This window comes from Ixodes scapularis, unplaced genomic scaffold (genome assembly GCF_016920785.2).
Source record: "Ixodes scapularis isolate PalLabHiFi unplaced genomic scaffold, ASM1692078v2 PGA_scaffold10__122_contigs__length_95168666, whole genome shotgun sequence".
NCBI classification, from domain to species: domain Eukaryota; kingdom Metazoa; phylum Arthropoda; class Arachnida; order Ixodida; family Ixodidae; genus Ixodes; species Ixodes scapularis.
This window is the reverse complement of record NW_024609836.1, coordinates 58630353-58652636: the sequence shown is the minus strand read 5'-3', so window position 1 is coordinate 58652636 and position 22284 is coordinate 58630353. Positions and strand designations below refer to the sequence as shown.

The following is a 22284-nucleotide window of genomic DNA, read 5'->3' as shown; positions in this document are numbered from 1 at the left end:
CCGTTTTTATAATTAAATATTTTTTTTTAAAATGAAAGACTCCACTTTGAAAGACTCCACTGAGTGCGCTAACAAACCTCAACTTGGAGCATGTGGAGCTAAAGCTTGCACTGCAGAACCCAGAGATCCTGGCTTCTATCCCCTCACCCCAGCCTGTTTCGATCTAAGTGAGCATCATTCCGGCATGCAGTCGACGAGACATTTCTGACCTGTTCGCCAGTTCACAGTCAAGCAACATTTTGGTGAGAACGCCTCACCAACATACAAATAGCGAGGGAGGACTCGCGCCCTTTGATGTGCTTGTCTTAAGTACTCCATCAATCACCGGTCGATGTCGGCTTGCGCATAGCAGCAGAACAACTTGAGATTTGCTAAAAAAGCACAGGTTCTAGACGGTCTCCAAAGTGAAATAGCAGTCGATCACGATTTCATCCCGCGCCCAGTCTCACATCGCCGCACAGCTCGGTTCATAGAAGACAACTTTTTTTCTGGTCCATTTGCAGACGAGTACAATGTTTTTTTTTATTCATTTTTGTCTGCGAATGGCACTTCAAAGAAGATAAACTGCGTTCTTTGCTCGCATTAGCAGACAAACAGCTTACGAATGCTGTTTTCACTTGCTCCACAAGAAGCAATTTAGATCTTGTTCTCACACTCCCAGTGACCAAGATCGGGACCCTGACGACCGTTGGAACTAACCAACTTCCCAATGCCTTAACATGTATGCATCACAATTACATTTACTCCACACTGTCTAAATAACGATGGCACCGACCTTTGTGCAGCAACAGATGGCCGTCGGAATAACACCTGATGACAAGGGGTGGCTTCTCCGACGCCCTGTCACCCTGGTGGCTCGGTAGAGAACTATCCCCGGAGTTGCAGCGTGCCCGGTCCGCGTTTCGATCCTCGTCTGCAACACGTTAAAGAAGTGTCACCTTTGCAGTAGCAATGAAAACAAAAAAAAGAACACTACACCACAACAACACAACCTCAGCGTGATGCCAGGGTAAAGACTGAGATACAAGTCGTCAGTTTGTCCACAAAAGCCAAGGACGGGCGACAAGTCTCCAGACTCGGTGACTTGCGATTGTGTTCCTCAAAAAACGGAAGTTAGAGACTCGGCAAGAGACGAGAAAACAGGAAAGAATGCAGAATGAAATATCAACAGGGAAGAATGCAGGACGAAATATCAACAGCAAAGTCCTGACGTGGTAAATATCTCCGTCCAACATTGGAATTTCATCCCTGGTGCGTCAGGACGCTGAAAATTCTGCCAAAAAGACACAGTGGTACAATACACAAATATAGTACAGCAGTGCCTTCGTGGTACAGGTAAATGGATCTTTTTCCCGTAAGCTTCTGCACATGTGCTCACCCTCTCCCCTGGCCTTGTTTTCCATTTTCGTCATGTTCAAAGGGCACGACCCCATGGTGTTAAGGGGGTTAAGAAATTAAAGAGCCCTTCCACTTCACGTGAAGATGGAGGACCAGTGAAGCTGTTATTTTTACGACGTCTAGGACGATGAATAGAGGACAACATTTGGGACTACCTCAAGGATGACTTCTAGGACTACCTTGAGGACGACGCCTAGAGGACGTCTAGCACGACCTCAAGGACGACTTCTAGGATGACTTTGAGGACGATGCCTAGTGGACAACGCCCAGGACAACCTCAAAGACTACTTCTAGGACGACCTCGAGGACGTCGCCTAGAGGGCAATGCCTACGTCAACCTCAAGGACAACCTCTAGGACGACTTCTAAGACGACCTAGAGGACAACCTCTCGGCTGATGCCTAGAAATGATGACAAGGGATCAGGACCTCACTATCTAATAATGCCAAAGAAGGCTGACTCACGATGCCCCCCGTTTTATTTTTATTTATTCATACTTGCCACAAAACCAACGGAGAGTTTTCTGTCAACATCCGCGGACGCATTTTGGATGGCCTTTGTCTGTAGTTTGGAGACAACATCCCAAACAGCGCTCGTTACTTTAAAGAGGTCCACTTTACCCTGCTTGGGCATTCTACCAAACTCGGCACCAGTAATGTTAAACAGATACGTTGGCGTTTTGTCTTGGTCTCTGATTAACCTCGAGACTGTCTAAACACACCATTAAACATAGCTGCACTACCAATAACCCAAATAAAACGCCCCAACTTTTCTTTTTCTTCAAATTAATAAATTTGCAATTTTGGTGCTTACACTTTTTATCGTCTATACTGGGAACGATGAAAAAGTGATGCCAGTGGCAGACAGGGGTTTGCTCTTTGGGCAATAGAATTGGCTACCAACGGACTGCAAGATTGATGGTGTCAAATGAATACCTTGGGAGTAGTACTGTGCGAATATTCGAGTTTTCGAATAGAAGTTTCGAATAATACGCTATTCAATATTCGCAAATATTCGAGTTTTTGAATAGTAGTTTCAAATAATATGATATTTGATATACGCTTCGAGATGAACTCCAATATTCATATTTTCTCTTACCGAGCACCAGAGTACTAAGGAGAAGCAACACCTGCAGAGCTCACTTCCACGGGTCTTGCTTCTCTGCAGTGCACTGGCGCTTGGTAAAAAGCGCGCTAAATGGGGCTAACCCTCCCAGATCAATAATTCGAAAAGTATAAATATTGCAGTCATGTTAGGAAAGCCCACTTTCAAAGAGGACTGGTGCACGCGTGCGCGTGGTGTGTGTAAAAAGAAATCGCAACTTTGTGAATACTGATATCTACACTACAGTAAAAATTTCAAAATTAAACTGTGGCTATTATGCAAGAGTACATGTTAGGCAGAGATGTTTGACAACCTACGTTCATCATTCATGACAGTCCTTTTTTTATTTTCTCGAAATCTAGATTTAATAAAGAATATTTAATAAAGACGATTTATGTCAAGTGCATTGTTCACTTGCCATCCTCATTTAAGCAATGAATTTTCTCAGGTCACAGCCCATAAATATAGCTATACAGTCGCCGACCTATTTTTCGGACGCCAATTTTTCAGACGCGTTTGATTATTTGGTCGTCTTCGCCGAACCGTCACTCACCCCATAGAGTAAACGTATGACATGTACCGAAAGTTCGGATGCCATAAAGCTTATTGCCCAATATTTCGGAAATAATTTGTGTGATTTTCTCAGATAACAAGCCACAGAACAGCCGTTGCAATAGCGCCGCGAGCTTAGTGCTGCCATTTTGGTTGTTCTTATTTTGCCCTCTAGCCTCGATACCACGTCCTACGCAAAAAATAAGGTGGGTTGAGGCTCCACTGGGGTTTTCCGGTTCCACTATAGCCAACGTGGTCGCCATCTGCCCGTTCTTATGGTTCCTCCAATTGTTCTCGTGGTCCGTGTTTTTCGAGTGCGACCGCTAGAAAATTGGCAGTTTGTCGTTCTTGTGGTCTTTGAGCACAAAGGTTTTTTGCTGATAGGCTTAGTACAGTCTAAGCTCATTATAACAGACCTGGTTACTACAGACATTTGGATATAACATACCGATTTGTGAAGTTTGGTTGGTTTTCCTCTATGCTCCATTGTCTCAACTTCATATCTGCATACAACATACTCCTGTTACAATAGACCGAAATCTTGGTTAAAATCAAGGTCTGTTATAACGAGCTTAGACTGTATTGAAGCGAGCTTGGTGGACTAAACATAGTCTCCAAATAGTGCCAAATGGTGCCAACTTAAACTTTGCTGTTTGTGCCAACGAAGGCACCAACAAATTGCAGCACTGTGATCAGACAGATAAACAAACAAGTGAAAAGTGAACAATATAAAACGGAAGTTGCACGAGAACTTAAACTTGACATCAAGCAAGTGGCCGATCCGCAGCGGAATATGCACGGAAATTTGATAATTAGGCTCAAATAAATTTTTCAGACCACTTGATTATTCGGACAATTTCGGGGTCCCCTCCGAGTCCGAAAGATTGGTCAGCGACTGTATTAAAATTAACTTGGCCGAGATATGGAAAAGTGGAGGCTTGGGAACGACCTTTACGAGCACAGATGGGTTTTCTAGGCATGGAGCAGCACTGAAGAGCTTGCATAAACTATTCTATATTCGATTCAAAAATGTGTTCGGCGAAAACTACTATTCGCTTTGAATTCGCTTCAAACTCAAAATCCCCTATTTGTACATGCCTACTTCAAAGCTTGCTCACGCAGCAGCACTAAGCGAATGTGCGGCGTACGCTCTATAACTGCATGTATGGGCCACACTCCTGTATGGGCCGCACCTCTCCATATTTAAAAAAAAACGTTTGAAAAATTTTTTGTACTATGAGGGAGTGTATTAACGAGATTCCGTTGCATTAAAAAATTCATGTAGTTTGAATAGCTCGACAAAACTTAAGGAAGATTCGTTGGTGGATCCTTAGGGAACGCGTTAGCTTGACCCTTGGAAAACACCAAACACGTCCCCCTTTGGGAAACGTTAAAGGGGCACTGACAGGTCAAAATCATTTTATTCTTTGTTATTATCCCAAACGATTGAAAACGATAGCTGGACATTAGCCTCAAAATTCAAAATTTGGGAACTCAGTATTTGTGAAGCAAAGAAACATTTTCTGAGAGCCGAATTTGAAGTTCCCGAGCGATCCGCGCCAGTGCAGCGATGTCAAAGATTGAGTCGTCCTGCAATTCGAGTTTTGCTCACGCCTCAGCACCGTGTTCGCCCGCATCCCGCCATCAACCGCTTAGTGCGTGCTGCCAATTTATTTTTATTTTTATTTATTTACATACCCTCAAGGCCCTGGGGGCGTTACAGAGGGGAGTGAGTGAAAAAAACAACAACAAACAGTAATAGAAGACATGGAATAGGTCACGGGTCACTTTCGCAAAAATAATTAGTAACAGCACTTTTAAACAGATCTAACGAGGGTAATAATATTAATGACGCCGGAAGGTGGTTCCACTCTGGTGATGTCCTAGGAATGAAAGATTCGTGATAGGCTGAGGTTCGAGAATGAGGAATGCCGACTTTGTACTGATGATCAATGCGTGGAGAAACGTAAGGTGGGACAAGGAAGAGCTTTTCTTTAAGAATGGGGTTAGAATTATATATTTTATAGAAAAGACATAGACGAGAACACTTACGGCGCAAAGAAAGCAGTGGCAAGGAGAGAAGAGATTTCATGGATGATACACTAGCTGTACGGTGATAATTGTTAAGTATGAAACGAGCGCCGCGGTTCTGAACTGACTCGAGATGAGAAGTGAGCGTCGTCTGACCAGGATCCCAGATTGAAGCTGCATACTCTAATTTTGAGCGAACCAAAGATTTGAATAATATTAGTTTGAGAGAAACTGGTGCTAGAGAAAAGTTACGTTGCTGTGAGCAAAAAGCGCTTCCCTTTCGAGTTCTAAGTTTTTTTTTTAGGGCTCTTTCAGCGATCTCAAATTCTTTGAAACAGTGTGAGGTTAAAGAGAACAACAGTGGACTTTTGTGAACAACGTGAGGGGCCACGTCGCGCCGGTTCTGCGTGAAAGGCTGCCCCGAAGAAGTCGCAAACGAAACAACGACACACAGACACCAAACACAGTTGTTTTGACCATTTGGCGATTTCCTTTTCAAAGTCTGAGAGGTCGTTGGGCACTTAAAAAAGACAACTTCGCCCGATTCCCCGACCCACCGATCATCCTCAGTGCTACGTGCGTCGGGCGCCGCCATGTTTTCCGAGGGAGGATAAACAGCCAGGAGGCGACATCACTCCGGACTTTGATTTTCAATATTTCAAAAAGAAGGGCCGTAGCGTGTTCGCAGTTGCGTTAAAAAACATGCTTTACGAATGCCGTTATTAAATATTATAAAAGGTTGCTTACAAAGCTCCTAAATTTCATAATTGACTGCTCACAAATAAAAAGAAGCAAGGAGATGAGGAGCGGGAGAGAAGGGCAACAAAAATAAAAAGAGAGCGCTTGCGTGGGAAAATTTCTTTTTTGCGTTCTGGTATATTTTTTTTTTTTAGATGTCTATGAATAAAATTTCCATCGTTTAAGTTGAAAAGAGGCAGCAAAAAATAGAGGAAGGAAATGAGAAAGCCAAAAGAGAAAGCTAAAGCAGAAAAATGAAGGGGTCAGTGTTAGCATTTCCCAAAGGGGGACATGTGTGGTGTTTCCCTAATGCATTCCCTAAAGATCCACCAATGAATCTTCCTTTAATCTTTTTGCCACCTACTTGGACCAGCGGTAGTACTCGGTTCACACTCCATTTTGTAGCACAAACCAAGACAAACGCGCTCCGCACACTCGCAAGTTCACACTCGCCCCAGCATCTGCGCACGCATTGGCTTCTGCCACGCGACGTCGACTCCCTTTCGCCATTGTCCTTTGCCACTCTCGTCCTCTCTATGTGGCGCACTTCCCTTTCCACTGTTTTGTCCACAGATGGACGCCATCAGGTGGATATTAATGTGAGCACATTAAGATCACCAGAGCACCCTTTTAAGAAGAGCTCTCACCTTCCGTCCTGCAGCTACGCTGCCCGACGCTGCCGGTTCGCAACCGCGGAGAGGGTGGTACCCCAGACTCGCGGCTTCCCTCCCGCGAGTCTGCCAATGAAGGTGAGGCTCGGTGCGAGGGTGGTGCCACCCCGTTGACGTGGGCGGCGCCGCCCGCAGTGGCGTTCCCGGCTCCGCCGCCTCCGGTGTTGTCCCCCCGCCCAGTCTCCGCCTTTGCCGTGGCGCCGGAAGCACTGGGGTTGGAGGCGGCGTGGTGGTGCTTGAGGCCCCGTCTCCTCCTGTGCTGCTGCTGCCGCTGCAGCGGCAGGTCTGCCAGGTTGAGCCGGTACACGTGTTGGGCCAGGATGCGTGTAAGTGTCTCCATCGTTTTCTGCGGGACACCGAACGCGTGGTGGTTACTTGGGACCAGACCAAACCCAACTACGGCCAAAACCAGGCCGGGTGTAAGCATGGCCTGAGTGCGGCCTTGACTCCGGCACAAAACCAGACCGCAGTGTAAGCTCGGCACAGATGCAAACCCAGCTTCGGAATAAACGCGGCACCAAACCGAGGTCCGGCGTAGAGCCACCCTCGATGTGAACTCGACCCCAGCGCGAAGCCAGACCCATCACAAACTTAACCCCACTGTAAACCCGTTCTCACCACAAACACGGCCCCAGTTCATAGTTGGCCCCCCGCAAACCGAGCTTCGGCCAGAACCAGACTTTGGTGCCAGCCCGGCCCAGCACAAACCCAACCCCAGTGGATAACCATCCCCGGCCTAATGTCGATCACTGTATAAAGCCGACTTCGGCACAAACCACTCTAGCAAAAGCCCAGCCCAGCATAACTCGGGCCTGGCGTAACCGGGCCCAGCATAACCCCAACTCTGGCATGAACTTGGCACTGACAAAAACTTGGCTCTGGCGTAAACCCGGCCAAGACTCCTTATTGAACTGAATCCGGAATCATAGCGAATGGGCTGAGCCCCATCCTGGCCCCATCAGGACTGAACCAAACCTGAGACCAACATGGTTCTACATAAAAGGGGATGCTCATTCCATGGCTTGACAAGGAGACAAGTGTGTGGTTGGCGACACGTACAATCACTTGTCTACCAATGCCACAAAAAGACACAAAGCATAAAAAATTAATAGAGAAGGGGAAAAGGCTACTGGAAACTTACCGCCCATTCTCGTATCAGCTCCTCCCACTGTGTTAGCGATGAGAGAACGTTAAGAAACCCGTCCCACAGCTCCAACGAAATGGTGGCGTGTAGGTTGGCCTTGATCCACGTCACTATCAGCGTCTGCAAAGTACGAAAACCGTCACATTTTGAACAGGAGACGATACGAAGCTCTAAATAAGCGCTCAACGTAATGAAAATTGGGGAGAGGCCAGACGAGAAGGTTCAACACAAGCAAAATATAACAAAACTATGCCTCCAATTAAAAAACAAAAAATCCTTAAAATTTTGGCATTGTTTGCTGTGCATTTGGACAATGTGCACCATCACCACAGTTAGTTGTGCCACTTCAAGCAACTGATTTACAAAGTGGCACAAAGTTAGCACAAAAGGAAATCCTATTTCCATTTTCAACAACAGAAAATTTGTGCTAAAACATCACGTGTTCTTGAAGAATGTACCGAACAGCAAACAAATATTGTTTAGTGCGCTGGAATCTGTAGATGCGCAACTCAAACTCAGAGCATAAAGCTCTATGTTCGAAGCTCGTTTGCAGACGCAGGTTACGAGGGCGCCCAAATGCCACAAGCCGGCCGCGTCACAGGCTAATACGAGTCATAGACGCACATCTCGCCGGAACCACAAGTAGTAAGCACTGCATAGAGTAATGGCTCACTTGGAAAAGCGCCGGGGCCAGCCTGCCTCCAAGTACCTCCTCTTTGCGCGAGGGAGGCGTCGTCTTAAGCACGAGCGAAGTGACGCGCAGCAGAACCACGAGCAGCTGTTCCCTGCAATCAATGGCAAGGCCTTTACTGCAACTCACGAGCGGATTAGAGTGGCATTGTGGATGAGCCAAATCGTGTTTACGAGAGAAATGCGTGGCGTGCAAAAGAAGAGGTTTATGGACTCATGTTAGTTACGTCGACGTATGGTTGTTTTCTTTGTCTGCAGTTTTTTAAATACCTGTTATTTGTGAGTCAGCGCCTGTCCTGTCTGCTTCATTTTTTCACTTCACCCAGATCTTCTTTTGTGCATTTCTCCCATAAATAAACACTGGTTTCCAATGCAATGAGAGAAAAGTGATGGGCAAGCTTCCAGTTAGCACGACAGATTTAAACTGATATGACACGATTGTAATCGGTATTAAACCCCCAACGTTGTTTGGGACTGCAGGCTTTAGGCTATTTTTATCGATGCTCGGTACAGTGTTCATCGAACCGTCCAAATTCCACTAATGTATAGATGTCCAGCAGAAGCTTGCAGAAGAAACTTGAAGGAATAACTGCCTGAAAAGGTTCCAATGATAGCTGAAGATGTCGGAGACCAGTCTGACATGCCCCACTAGGTTCTTCTCTCAACAAGGGAATATTTTAAATATATGCCACATAAGAACACGACCCTCGTGAGAATCAGTATGAAACATTGTTTTCTGGTAGTAAACCATGGTAAGAAACATAGTCTGCCGAATTTATGTACAGTAGACTTTCATTAATTCCAAATCCAAGAAGCCATGAATTTTGTTTAATTATCAAAAATTCATATAAACATCATGCAAGGCAAAATTATGAATTGTTATATGGATGGCTACACACACAAAGCAGACATTTGATGGTTTCCTCTATGCAGTCCTACAAATATAAGCAGGCATGCCGCACATGAAGCATTTGGTGAAATGTGTGAGATAAGATTATTCACCCCTCAAACGTGCTGTCTATCATGGACTGTTAAGACAGCACACGGCGCTTTAAAACAAAATTAAGTTTGTGCACACAGCAAAAAAAGGTATTCGCCCTGCTGAGTGCACTTCTTACCGAGCACCGATGCACTACAGAGAAGCAACACTTGCAGAAGCGAGCTCCGTGAGTGTTACTTCTCCGTAGTGCACCGTTGCTCAACAAGAAGCGCGCTCAATGGGGCCGTGAGGACAAAATGTATGAATTACACGAAAATGACGTTCGAATTAGAAGGCTCATAAATATACATTAAAAACACAATGGGCCAATAAAAATTTTGAATTTCTTTGAATTAACCACAATTAATCATATTAGAATGTAATCTATTCATACTGGAATCCAAATTCCAATCCGAGTACCATGAAGCTATAGAATAAAGCGTCTGACAACAGTGTGTGGATCTTACATCGGTACTCATATTGAAATCGACATGAATCCTAGAAATTCGTATGGTTCCATATGGAATCATACTGAAGTCCGTACTTCAGTACGAGCACCGTGAAGCTGTAGCTTTCAACGTGAAACATTCTTCGGCTAGGTGTTTGGCATTCCGTGAAGACCGGATCAAAGCATGGCCGCGAGGCTCGACACTGATTGGTTGAGGGGTGAGAGAGGAGAAGTGAGATGCTTCATGCAGATTGGCTAAAGGGGAGTTCGTCTGACCAGAGGGGTAGGCGAAGAGGAGTGAGGTAGACAAGGAGGAGCTCAACCACCTGTGCGTACTGAGGGAGAGGAGCTTGAGAGTATGGAAGGCTCTGGAAGATTAGCGGTAGTATAGCTTCATTCTAAGAACTTGAGTGTACACATGATTTGCGTTAACTATCTGATGAAGAGCACCGTGAACGTAGGTGTGTGCCGTCCGGCAACTCAGAGTATCGCTAAATGTTTGTTATGCTAGACCATTTCACGTATGCAACACAATTGACTAGCAATTTTTTCTCAACTGCGGTGTTCGTCGTTGGAGTAAAATGTAACACGGCAAAGACCTCCACTTACCATGTTGCCTTATCCATGTGCTGCTTCATGACCATGTAACGGTAGATGTTCATCACACGCTTACACAACTCCACCTTAACACCAGAGAAAAAAAAATCCGTCGTGAAAAATTAATTCCATCAACCAAAGATTACTGCAGTCCAGTAGCAACACAGGACTAGTCGAACAAATATCTTTGTGGTAGAGGTATGGACAGGATAACACTGCGCAGCAGAACACAGTTTTGTGGTACTACAGAAGGTGTAACTAGCAACGTTCCCAAATGTAGCAGCCTGCCAATAACTAAAAGTCGCCAACATTGTTTTCTTTGGGATCTAACATTAACGCAATTAATCCTTAAGGGCATTCTTCGGTGCTCATTCCAAGACTAAAATTAGGTTTCAGATAGCCGTGTGAGATTCAGAAGACATTATAAGTACATTAAGAGCATTTCTAGGAGGAAGGACATGACTGAAAGTTCAGACTGCCAGCTCATTGCACTTTCCACCATTGGTTAATATTTTTTTTTCTTTATGTTCTGTTATGCTCACAACTGAACATGACATGACCCTATGTTTTGGCACAATCATGAGTGAACACATACATTATGTGTTCCTAGTCTCTTATGCATTAACTGAATGCAACATGGTTCTCACGTTTTATCAAGTTTGCAATTAAACATGAACACCACCATGATCACAACGGAACCTACATATCCTTATGCCTTGTCACAATCACAGCTGAATGTAAACATGACATGTCCCTTACGTTTTCTCACAATTGCATCCGAACACGAACGCGATGCGTCCCTCATATTTTTCGTATTCCTAACTAAAGATGACACATTCCCCATTTTTCGTTGTGTTTGCAATCAAACACGAACGTGACCTCCTCGAGGCTGTATCTTCTGAAAAAGCGTCCAAGCTTATTAAGCCGTTGCACCTCAAAAGACGTTGCACCTCAAAGGGCTCTCACCTGCTCGTCGAGGAGCGTCCGTTCTTCGGTCGCCACTTCGAGGAGAAACACGTTGGCAGCGTTGGTGATGAACACTTGGTAGACGTTCTGCACCCCGGCCAAGACGTTTTCTCGCTTCACCGGCGCTGCACCCTTGGGAGGCTGGCAGTTGCTCTGCGGAAGAGGGAAGAGTCGACACGGGCACGGTACTCCCCGACTTCAAATAAAAACGCTGGTCTTGCCGCCTTGGAGCCCAACATGAAGAACCTTCTTCAGTAGGTATGAAAACTTTTTGCCCTCGCTTTCCTTGAGCTCGGAGATAGGCGAGAAGGGTAGTCATCTTTCGTGCAAATTTGAGAGAACACCTTAGGCAGCGTGGAAAGAACAGAAGCCTTTTCAAAACTTTTCCCAATCTTCTCTTTTTTTTGAACGACAATAGTGAAGTACGACGACCGCCGCGCACACGCAATATCTGTTAGAGTAGAGCCCCGTCGGTATGTTTTTCGTGGGAAACCACGGTTAAAAAAAACTTGGGAACTGGGAAGACGTAACAACCGGTAACGCTTTTGGGAGCCTACAGATGAGACGGGGAGCGACTCTCGGAGGCAAAATTGTTTCAAGCAGACATTTTTCGACTGCCAAAGTACCATACAAATTCAAATGCAGGTTAGCTCTATTTATTTTGAACCTCGTTCTTAAGAGTTAGGTTCAAATTGAGATCGTAACCAAGACTCGTTGTGCCATAAGAGTGAGGAAACTTTCTCCGAGCCTGCTGGGCCGATCCCACAGCCCTCCCATGTCGGCCGCTGCTCCTAGCACGCCGGTGTAAAGTGGTGAAGCCCGACGTGTGCACCAGTGCGAAAGGTTGCCTAATTAAAATTTATAAAAATTATTATAAAATCAGCTGTGCTGGTGCTATTCCTTGAAGTCATCTGATAGCCATGTTTATGTACTCTAGCACTACTGTTACTCTTGCACTCAGACGTGTATGGACCATTCTTATGTAAAACAATAGACATTTTGGAAGTCAAATGACACTGGCCCATTTAATTCATTCCACAGACTCCTGTAGTTGCAAGCTTGTGCCCTAATTTTGGCCTAAATGCTATCCAAACTCAAGGCTACTTGAGGCTAATGAAAACAACACTCAAATCACTTCAGAAGCTTCAGGAATTTGCTTGCAACCGTGAATTTAAAATAAATTAACAAGCAAAGGAAAAAAATTACCACCAAAGACATTGCCACCATCTTTGTAGAGCCTCCTTTCATTAAAATAAATTATACAACCTTGATTGTGCCGACAGAAACTGGTAAGCACAGTATGTATGAGAGGCCTTCCAGGGAAGAAAACCGAGGAAGAAACAGCTTCCCCAACTCAAGATTCGCTTTTATCTCTGACACGCACCGCGAGATAGCGCCAAATGACTAGAAAGGCAGCTAAGCATGCGCGCTCTCATTCATGCGCCACGCGAATGGTGTCGCAATTTGCACAATCCAACCAATGAGCCAAGATAGCTCAGTCAGCAAAGCATTTCGCTTGCAATCTCAAGGTGGCCAGTTCAAATCCTGCTGGGGGACGGAAGTCCTTTTATATGGTTTCCTATGGGTGTAACGCCTCTCAGTGTCGTTACCACTGGCTGTTACAGCTAATTGTTACAGAACTCCGTGAAAATTCACTGATAAAACAGATTCCGTGTTAAAAATTAAGCAGTCCTGCGTTAACCCACAGTACTGGCACATCACGGACACATCACGGAGAAGTCGCCGGGCGCCGACGTAGCGTTCATGCTTCGTGGGGTGCACGAACAAAAGCGTTCAGAACAAAGTAGACATCTGACCATTTTGCTCCAAACGTTCATTTCTTTTCGTTCGGAGCATGTAAACGCGCGTCTCCCGGCACAAGCTCCTGGCATTAAGAGTGCTACGACTGCTGTTTTTAACGGTTATTTTTGCGTATTTTTACAGAAAGTGGGTGCAGTGGGCGCCGAATACTACACATTCCGAATGCTTTTGTTTCTTTTTTTGTTCTGCAGCGCATGAAAGTGCATCTCCCGGCATGAGCTCATAACATCGACGGTGCTGCGACAACAATTTGTTACCAGCTATTTTTTTTTTTTTTTTTTTTCCAGAGAGCATGTGCAGTGGGCATCAGGTACTACAAGAACACAAAGCGGGTTGTTAGCAGTGTGACGTAGTTCAAGGGCAAAGTCTCCGCTTCTCAAACGGCGGTATCGGGTTTGATTCCCGTGGGCAGAAGCGGTAGTCAATCCTTTTTAAGGACTTTGCAACGTCGACGACCGACACCCTACCTTGTCAATTACATCAACAACTACTACAGCATCGACGACAGACATGATTTCCAATGGTGAGAAGAGCTTGTAACAACTATCGCTGTAAAAAAGGATACTGACCTCAGTCACGGCATTTCTGGCGTCGTCTTTCGTCTCCCGACCCTCGGTGTCCACGAGAAATGGTGGCATATCCGGAGACTGCATGTCGGGACAAGAAAAAATTTTTCAAAGACGGCAACAAAATTCACATTGCCCAACGAGCAGTCCCACGATTGTAATAGTAAACCCGAAGAATTAGCTTTGGGGCATGACATCAGAATGCAGGCACCATGACTATAAGCGATAGCCTTAGTATTGCAACAGTCACGGAACGTTAACTAGCACCCTCGACTCAATTTTCTGAGCTACGCAGATAACTCTCGTGAAACGCCCAAAGTGCACGCATCTGCTCTCGGCAGCGGCGGATCCCCAGTACCTCAACAAGCTAATTCTAATAGAACTCAAAGACTTTGCTCTAGCCTAAAAAGTGAGTGCAGACGCAGTGAAACGGTGGTGCAGGCTACGTACGACCATCTGTATCCAGTCCCGGTAGGTGTAGATGACGTTCTTGGTCGTGTGGGACTGCGAGAAGGGTGCCAGGAAGGCCTGCCTCAGCACCTCGTGCACCAGGTTCACGTTTTCTCGCTTGGAGTACAGCACGTTCCGCACCACCTGCGTCTGATGACGACAGTGCCTCTGAAACCTCGCGACACTTTAAAACGAACACTCCTGCCAACGTTCAGACTCAAACATTAGCGGGCTCGAACATTGGCAGTAAACACACCAGTCCAAGATGCGTTCCAGGCCACGAGTTCTCTGTTTGTAGTAGCGCGTCTGGTAGCTGCCGGGCGACAAAAAATAAAAATGCCCTTCGAAGTATTTTTTCTCCCCCTTCTTAGAGCACGAGCCTTCGTTCGTAACGAATCGACGTATTCCCCAAAACCGTACAAAAGGCGAGGCAGCCGTCGCTGCGACTAGCAGACGACGGCTCGTTTAAGCGAACCCTACGCCCTCCGATCAAGGCTGGGTGCCGCGACGCCACCGCACCCTCTGCACAAAGAGCAGACGAACCTGCTGGCCATACAAGCTGTATTCTCTGTCGCAATGCACACAAACTTACCGAGAAAAACCTATTTAAAAAAAATTTTAGTTTGTCTAGACCATACCTTATAAACTCGGCGATGTACATTGTGTGTTGCAGATGAGCTGGGCACATGCTGCGGTACGCGACGTCACATGATGCCATCTAGTCACGTGACTCTGACATCGCGTAACACCGTGGTGTCACGTGACGCACGTCACATGGAATCATGACGTCGTCATACGAGCGGCAGAGTCCCTAGGAACCTTAACTGCTCGTATGACCTTGACCCGTATGTCAGTCGAGCATAAAGTCGCAGTCACACTGGGCGCGTTAAGTCCGTGCTCCGGAGCGCGAGAGTTTGGCACTCCTTTCACTAAACGGACAGGAGTTCCACCGGAGACTGACACTGGAGCGCGCTCTTCATGCACCGAAAATTTCTCGGAGCGCGAGTGACTTCTTCGCGCTCCGTAACGTCACGTTAACAAACAAGATGGCTGCGCTGCTGTTGAGACCGTCGAGACGAGAGGCGTAGCCAGACCGCTGCCCCTTTTCAGTTGATTGGTGTTTAATCCAGCAGGTAACAACGATTTGATTTGAAGGCCAAGACAGCAATTAGCGTTCCAAAAAAGGCTTGTTCGTGCATCTCGCCTGAAAAAGAAATTCATCTGTCAAACGGTATCGTGCCGATAGCACAGCGACAGAAAAGTTGTCGAGATGAGGAGACATTCGGACCGCTCTGTCCCTTTCATAAGGCTTAGCCCTGCGAATAAAGATACTTCGATTTGAAAGCCGAAACATCAATGAGCGTTGAGGAAAAGGTTTGCTTGTGCGTCTTGCCTGAAAACGAATTGATCTATCGAACAAGGTGCCGATAGCTCGGCGACAGAACAGTTCTGATGAAAAGACAGTCAGACCGCTGCCCTGCTTAGAATGCTTAGCCCACCACAGCGAATAAAGATACTTAGATTGGAAAGCCGAAACACCAGTTAGCGTTGCGGGAAAGGTTTGTTGACGCATACCGCCTAAACACGAATTGACGTGCTATCGAACGACGGTGTTCCGGTATCGGCGTGGCTTCTTTTCTCGCTGCGAGACGGAACTGACGGAACCAGGGAATCTCTGACAAATTTGGGTGTTTCCTGCGTCGATGAGCGGGTTCAAGAATGCTGCTTTAATTTAAATCTGAGCAGCATGCATGGTCAATAAATAGTTCGGCCAATGTAACATTCCACATATGTGCACGAAATGAGTCTTCAAACCTTTCAGGAATATTAAAACGTTTGCACGAACTTCATAATGTCGCCGCCTCTTTTGCTTTAAACTCTGCCGCTCCACACGGGCCTAATTATTTATCTTCGAAATATTTTCGGCTTCTGCCACCCGTATTCACGGTCGGAAGGAGCTCGTGTGGTTCGTTGATAGTTTCTGGCCGTGTTCGAAAACTTACTCGATCTAACTCTAGGGTAAAGGTGGTTATCAAAAACCTACCCGCATCCAGCGTTTATTTTTTGTTGTAACGTGACATAATCCGCCAGGATAACTCGGATCCAGTCGAGTAGGTTCGGAACGCAGCCTCAGTGCGTTGCGCTCTTGTACGCTATGTGCCGTTTAGTTGCTGCGCTCGGAGTATGAAACTTGGTGCGTCGGAGTAGGAGTAAAGGAGCGCCGACTTAACGCACCCACTGCTAATATGTCCTACCAAAAAGTCTACAAAAAATGTCCAAGGCATGTTCTATACTTGTATGGCGGTCCAGTCACGTTGGTCACACAAAAGCTGTCTGCACACACATTCAAAGCACACATATGTATGTATGTACGAGTGTAAAAGATAACAAAGCCAACATGACCTTGCCGAGTCAGTCTAGCCCTCCTCACTCCCGCACATTCTAGGTTAAATATTCGAGATACCGAGCATAGTAGATAAGAAGCCCAGCGTGACCTTGCCAAATCACTCTTCCGACGACGAGATACACTCTCCCACGAGCTAGCTGTCGCGTCGACGCCGCAGCGTTCGCTTCCGTTTTTCCGACGCTCGTTCTCTCTTTTGCTTCCGGCGCGACTTCGCCGATTAAACCTTCACTTCCGGTTTACGCTTGTCGAGCCTTTTCCTTTCGCGACGGAGTGATGTACTCGTACGAGCGGTGTGAATGCGGCTTAACGTGTTGCTCTCCTCAAGAAACGCAGGCCCTACGACACATTCTGCGGGAAAAGCAACGGTGCAATCTGCCTCTCCAAAAGGCGTCAACCGTAGGGCACCGACCTGGGTGAGGCTGCGGTGTCCTGCAGAGGCGTGCTCCGCCTGCGCCGCCGTCTGCTGCAGCTGTCCGTCAGAGTCCCGCTCCGACAGGCTGCCGATGGAGAGCGAGGGCACCGCAGACGACGAGGACGACGACGAGCCAGACTGGCTTTCGTGGGCGCCACCCCCGGTCGCCACCAGAGCAGAACGCTCGCCGCAGTCTGCCAGCTCTTGCTTCCTGGTGTGGGTTCGATGCCCGGGAACGAGTGGTTCGAAATTGACGAGATTGGGGCAAAGCTTTGTGTACTGTAGGGACAAACTCTACAGCAGAGGTTTCAAAGATGGCAATCGCAGCACGAACAAGCTATTGCTGATTTTCCCCATCTTTTTCTCGCAATCGAAAGGTTGTCATTAAAACTATTAGTGGGGTAAAGATTGCTTATCCCCTTTGCCAACTTACGAAGCACGGATTGATGTTTGCCAATATTGCCCTCGAGTGAAATGCGAAAAGCGCCGATGATGCGTTTGCGTCGTGCCATGCAATGTACACTTGCAATACTGATACAGGCTTTTTGTGAACTGATGTATTGAAGGTACTGATGAAAGTAACTTCATTGTATAAAGGTTCTCCTGTGCAGCATTCTATACAATATTATACAAAGTTCAGTAAACAACACAATAGGGGTCCTCAAACTTCTTTGTTTCAACAAACATCTCATCTCTCCCCCTCCGAAAGAAAGTCGAGCAACTCCAGTCCCTCTAGCATTCTCGTAACCAAAATCTTCACTGGCTTACAAGCTACTAAAAGTTAATTTACGTATTTCAGCCTGTCTGTCGAACCATCTCAGAAAAACGGTCTCTCAGTTGAAAATACAACAAAGCATATTTTAAAGCGAAATATCAAATGTAATGCTTCTGAAAAAGCGTCCTAATGCTCTTTTGTCATTTGGGTCATCATCTTTGTTTCACCAAAAGTGCACCATGGAAGGAGCGCAGCCTGTGAGAGTAATCAATCACCTACAAGTTTACACCTCTCTTGTCAAGAAATGCCAAGTATTTACTTCGCCTCTGAATCTCCCAACACAAAACGACACAAGACACGGCAACGTCTGAAAGCTTTCCTCACCTGGCGGCGGCGGCGGCTTGCACGTCTTCCTTGCGCAGCTTGGCCGGCTGGGTGTAGTTGACGATCCACTGGACCACCACGCTGCGGCACTGAGGGGGCACTGCCGAAGCCTCCGCGGGGGCGGCCATCTTCTTGTCTTGGCGGAGCGATGGCAGCTCTAGAGAGGTCAACACCCAATGGTAACCCTCACTCACTGGCTCGTGGAACGGGCAGACGGAGGAGCAGGCGACGTGCCCACAGATGAGCAGACGATGTGGGGAGGGTGGAGGTGCAGGCAGGCAGACGGACGCGAAGGCGGGTGCGGAGTCGCCGGTAGATGGATGTGAAGACGGGTAGACACGTGAGTGGACGGACACACAGACGGACAGACATATGTGCTGACGGATGTGCAAATGCATGTGCGATCGAGCAGACGGATGCATGATTGCTGGCATGTGTGCAGACAAACATGAAGACAAGATGGCAAGCGAATTGAAAAACGTGCGCAGAGCTAGAGAGAGGCACATTCCGAAGGATGCGCAAGTAGATACGTACAGGCAGAGATTCAAGTGATGTTTGGATGAACATGAAGTGAGGCAGACAAACATGCCAATTAATTAAGACAACACATGCTGAAAGAGATAGAGAGTTTAAGGCTTCAATGGATATGCAAATGGATGTAGGATGCAGAAGGTGAACAAACATAAAAAAGAAGACCATTTGGTAGACGAAGGTGCCAATGAACGCGGCGCTCAAGAGACAGATGAAAAAAATGAGTGGTGGTGCATATGTCAACATATGTGTGGATGAACATAAAACCAGACATTCAGGCTCATAGAATAATGTAAAAAACAGAAGAAAAGGTGCAAAAAAAAAAAAAAAAGCAGAGCACTAAAAAAAAAGTAGGGGAAAGGTTAGCAGCAGCGTAAAAGAGCTAGCAATGCTGAGGAAAGAAGCAAAGAAAGGGGAGAAAGCCCATTCGTAAGATCCAAGGAAAAAGAAAAGCTACTATTAGCAGAACAGTCAAATGGAGTTTTATACTAATGCTTTCACAGAACTGAATCGGCTTTGGAGCAGATGTACCTTCCACTTACCTAGAGTGCCTTGCTCACTCTTAAATTACCCACTAAACAGTTTTGAAACAGGAAATTTACTATGAGTGTCACCCAGTTTACGTGACACTCATTTGGTATTTCAGATTACCTTAGTAGTAGGTCTCGTTTCGATATATGTAGTACGTAATGCTCCGAGAGAGCCCACCTAATATTGAAATAAAATTGGGTGAAAATAAGGAGCGGGTCATTCCATGCCAAAGGAGACGTGGTAATTTTTTTATATCTGGGATACATACAAAAAAATTCATTTGGATAAAGACTCCTCTGAACTCCAAGCAAATTATTTTTTGTAAAATAATTAATTTGATTTTTGCTAATGTCATGCTCTAAATTTTTGGAATTGGCTTAAAACCAACGAATTTAAGAAAAAAATTGTGAAAAAAAAGATGGTTGAGTATTAAACAAATTTAGGTGGGCAACTAAATATGTCCTATCTTACACTATGACACAAACGTGAAAGACGCCATTTTTGGTTCAAATAGGAGCTACAAAAAAAAGGTATTTTATGAGATTTCTTTATTTTGTTTAGTCAACTTGGATTTGGGTGTTAGCTACGTACAATACTTTTTTTATTTGTTCTCATAGAACTGATAATTGAATTGCATGTGTTATATTTTTGAAATCTAGTTTGTTTGCATTTCAATTAAATGACAAAATTTAAACTTTATGCAGAAACGCCCATATTGAGAGCCAGAAAAAGCAATGTAGGCAACAGTGCGCGGAACTTTCAGGAGAGCGTTGAAGACTTTGCAGTGGCGTCCCACACCATTGACGCCTCGCTGGCAAATGCCGGCGTGCGTTGCCTACGAGGCGGGTGCCTGGAGTCATAGTTGGAGAGGCTCACCTTTAAAAATAATTTCTCGGCATTAACAAAAATTACTTTTCTAATTTTTTTATATGTTTATGAGGTGAGGTGGATTAAACTTGTGGCTATTTCAAAAGTTCCGGGCACTGTTGCCCCCATTGCTTTTTCTGGCTTTCAATTTGGCCGTTTCTGCATAAATTTGAGATTTTGTCATTTAATTAAAATGCAACCAAAACAAGACTCAAAATTTAACACATGCAATTCAGTTATCAATTCTACGAGAACAAACAAAAAAGTATTGTAGCTAACACCCAAATTCAAGCTGACTAAAAAAAAGAAAGAAATCTTATGAAGTCTCTTCTTTTTAGAGCTCCTATTTGGACCCAAAATGGCATCTTTCAATGTTAGTATTTTAATGTAAGATAAGTCATATTATTAAATAATTAGGCATCCATCTATATTTGTGTGAAACACAACCGTTTTTTTCACAATGTTTTTCTAAACTGCACGAGTTTTACGCCAATTCCAGAAATTTAAAACCTGATACCAGCAAAAATAAAATTAATTCTTTTTACAAAAGTGTACTTTTCTAGGAGTTCAGAGGCTTCTTTATCCAAATTAATTTTTTAGTACATATCCCAGACATGAAAAAATGGTTGAGTTTCATACGGCATGGAATGACCCCAGTGGGTTAACTTTCGGTGCGCGATAAAACAAAGTTGAAAAACGCTGGCTTTAGATTCAGGGACCAGTGAAACTTGCAATCACAGGGAGGAGCAATGAACCTAATTCAACTGCTGTTTCCAGTCAGCAATGTTCGCTCATCTCCCGCCATGGCTAAGTAACACCATTTCTGCCGACATCACTATTAGCCAAGGCCCTGTAATTACTAGAAGTGGGCTATCTTTAGGTGTTTTTGAAGAAATAGCAAATCATGACAAAAGTATGGGAGGTCTATCTATCCGGGGTGGTGCATCTCTCGAGATTAAACGGTAGTTGCTACTTCTGAAAACAACAGTTTAAACTTTCTTTTACATTCCTAGACAAGTGCTGGAGAGCTGAAGTGAGCCTGCACAGTGCCTAGCACGTAGTATGAATAAATTTCTACTTCTGCAGAAACGACCACAAAAAATCAAATGTTGAGCAACAGCAACAAGCTATTTAGTTGCTCTGCAAGCCAAGTATGTGTGAGCCAAGTGGCATGATAGCAGCTGAAGACTTCTTCCGCCAATGCTTACTCTCGAAGGAGGCACCTACCTAGATTTGGCTTGTATATGCTGTTCGTAAAGCAGAAGTCGGGGAAGATGTGGGGTAGGAAGTGCTTCTTGAAGTTCTCGAAGAGGAACTCGAAACATCGCTGCTGTCGCCACTCTTGGGAGTCCCCCCACTGCACTTTCGTCACCTGCCACAGGCAATCAATCAGTCAGTTAACCAACCAATCAGTTGATATTTAGAGTGTGAGAGCAGCGGGCAGCACTCCCATATAACAAGCTGCAACAGGTGGCCTAATAACGACTCAGTAACATGCATAGTCAAGAAGTTCACAAATGCCCTATGAACATTCTTCTGCCAGTGTGTAGGTTATGCTGTCCACACCAGCACAAAAAGCAATCAGCCAGTGGGCAGGGCCGGCGTTAGGCATGGGCGAGCGGGGCGGGCGCTCCGGGCCCTGCGCTTACGACAGGGCCCCGCAAGTGACAGAGGGGCCCCGCAGTCACTCGCCGGTTGAACTTTTTGTAAAATTTCAACATCGCCACTACAGATAACTTTCACTGCTGAATTTTCCAAAGGAAAAAAAAAATAGTTAGCTGACCGACGGGCGCGGGGCCCTTCGCCAATTTGCGGATTGCTCCACCCGGACAGAAAAATTCCTGTGTTACAAAACTAACCTCTCCTTGTGGAGTTTTCCAAAGGAAAAAATAGCTGGCCGACGGGCGCGGGGCCCTTCGCCAATTTGCAGACTGTTCCACCCGGACAGAAAAATGCCTGTGTTGCCACAATGCCACCCGGACTGTTCCACCCGGACAGAAAAATGCCACAGCTATCCCACCGCTGCCACCATGTCGCGGTTGGGCAGTGAACAGACAAGAGACCAGCCTGTGTGAGTGTCAGAACCCATCTGTCGGGCGAGCCCGCGTTTATTCATCTCTCAAACACGCCCCGTCTCCCGTGCGGTGGCGCCCTCTCTCGGCCGCTCGCCTAACCCTCCGACAGTCTTCGTGCCGAACGCAGCCCCGCCAGCCGCAGAACTCGTCCGGTCCGACAATCGGCGCCGAATCCCTTTCGACGGCTATTCCAGGCGTCTTCGTGCCG

General features: G+C 45.9%; 1 protein-coding gene across 1 annotated transcript in view; it reads right to left on the bottom strand.

The window, feature by feature from the left end:
• LOC8044009 (ral GTPase-activating protein subunit alpha-1) overlaps positions 1–22284 on the bottom strand; it is an 85758-nt gene that overhangs the window by 47385 nt on the left and 16089 nt on the right. The window contains exons 7-17 of the mRNA XM_029993773.4: positions 21229–21373; positions 18073–18229; positions 16971–17184; positions 14155–14304; positions 13708–13785; positions 11318–11470; positions 10364–10437; positions 8311–8422; positions 7635–7757; positions 6470–6839; positions 776–913 (exon numbers count right to left, since the gene is read on the bottom strand). Of these exons, the coding sequence (XP_029849633.3) occupies positions 776–913; positions 6470–6839; positions 7635–7757; positions 8311–8422; positions 10364–10437; positions 11318–11470; positions 13708–13785; positions 14155–14304; positions 16971–17184; positions 18073–18229; positions 21229–21373 (1714 nt within the window). The remainder of the gene's footprint in view (positions 1–775; positions 914–6469; positions 6840–7634; positions 7758–8310; positions 8423–10363; positions 10438–11317; positions 11471–13707; positions 13786–14154; positions 14305–16970; positions 17185–18072; positions 18230–21228; positions 21374–22284) is intronic.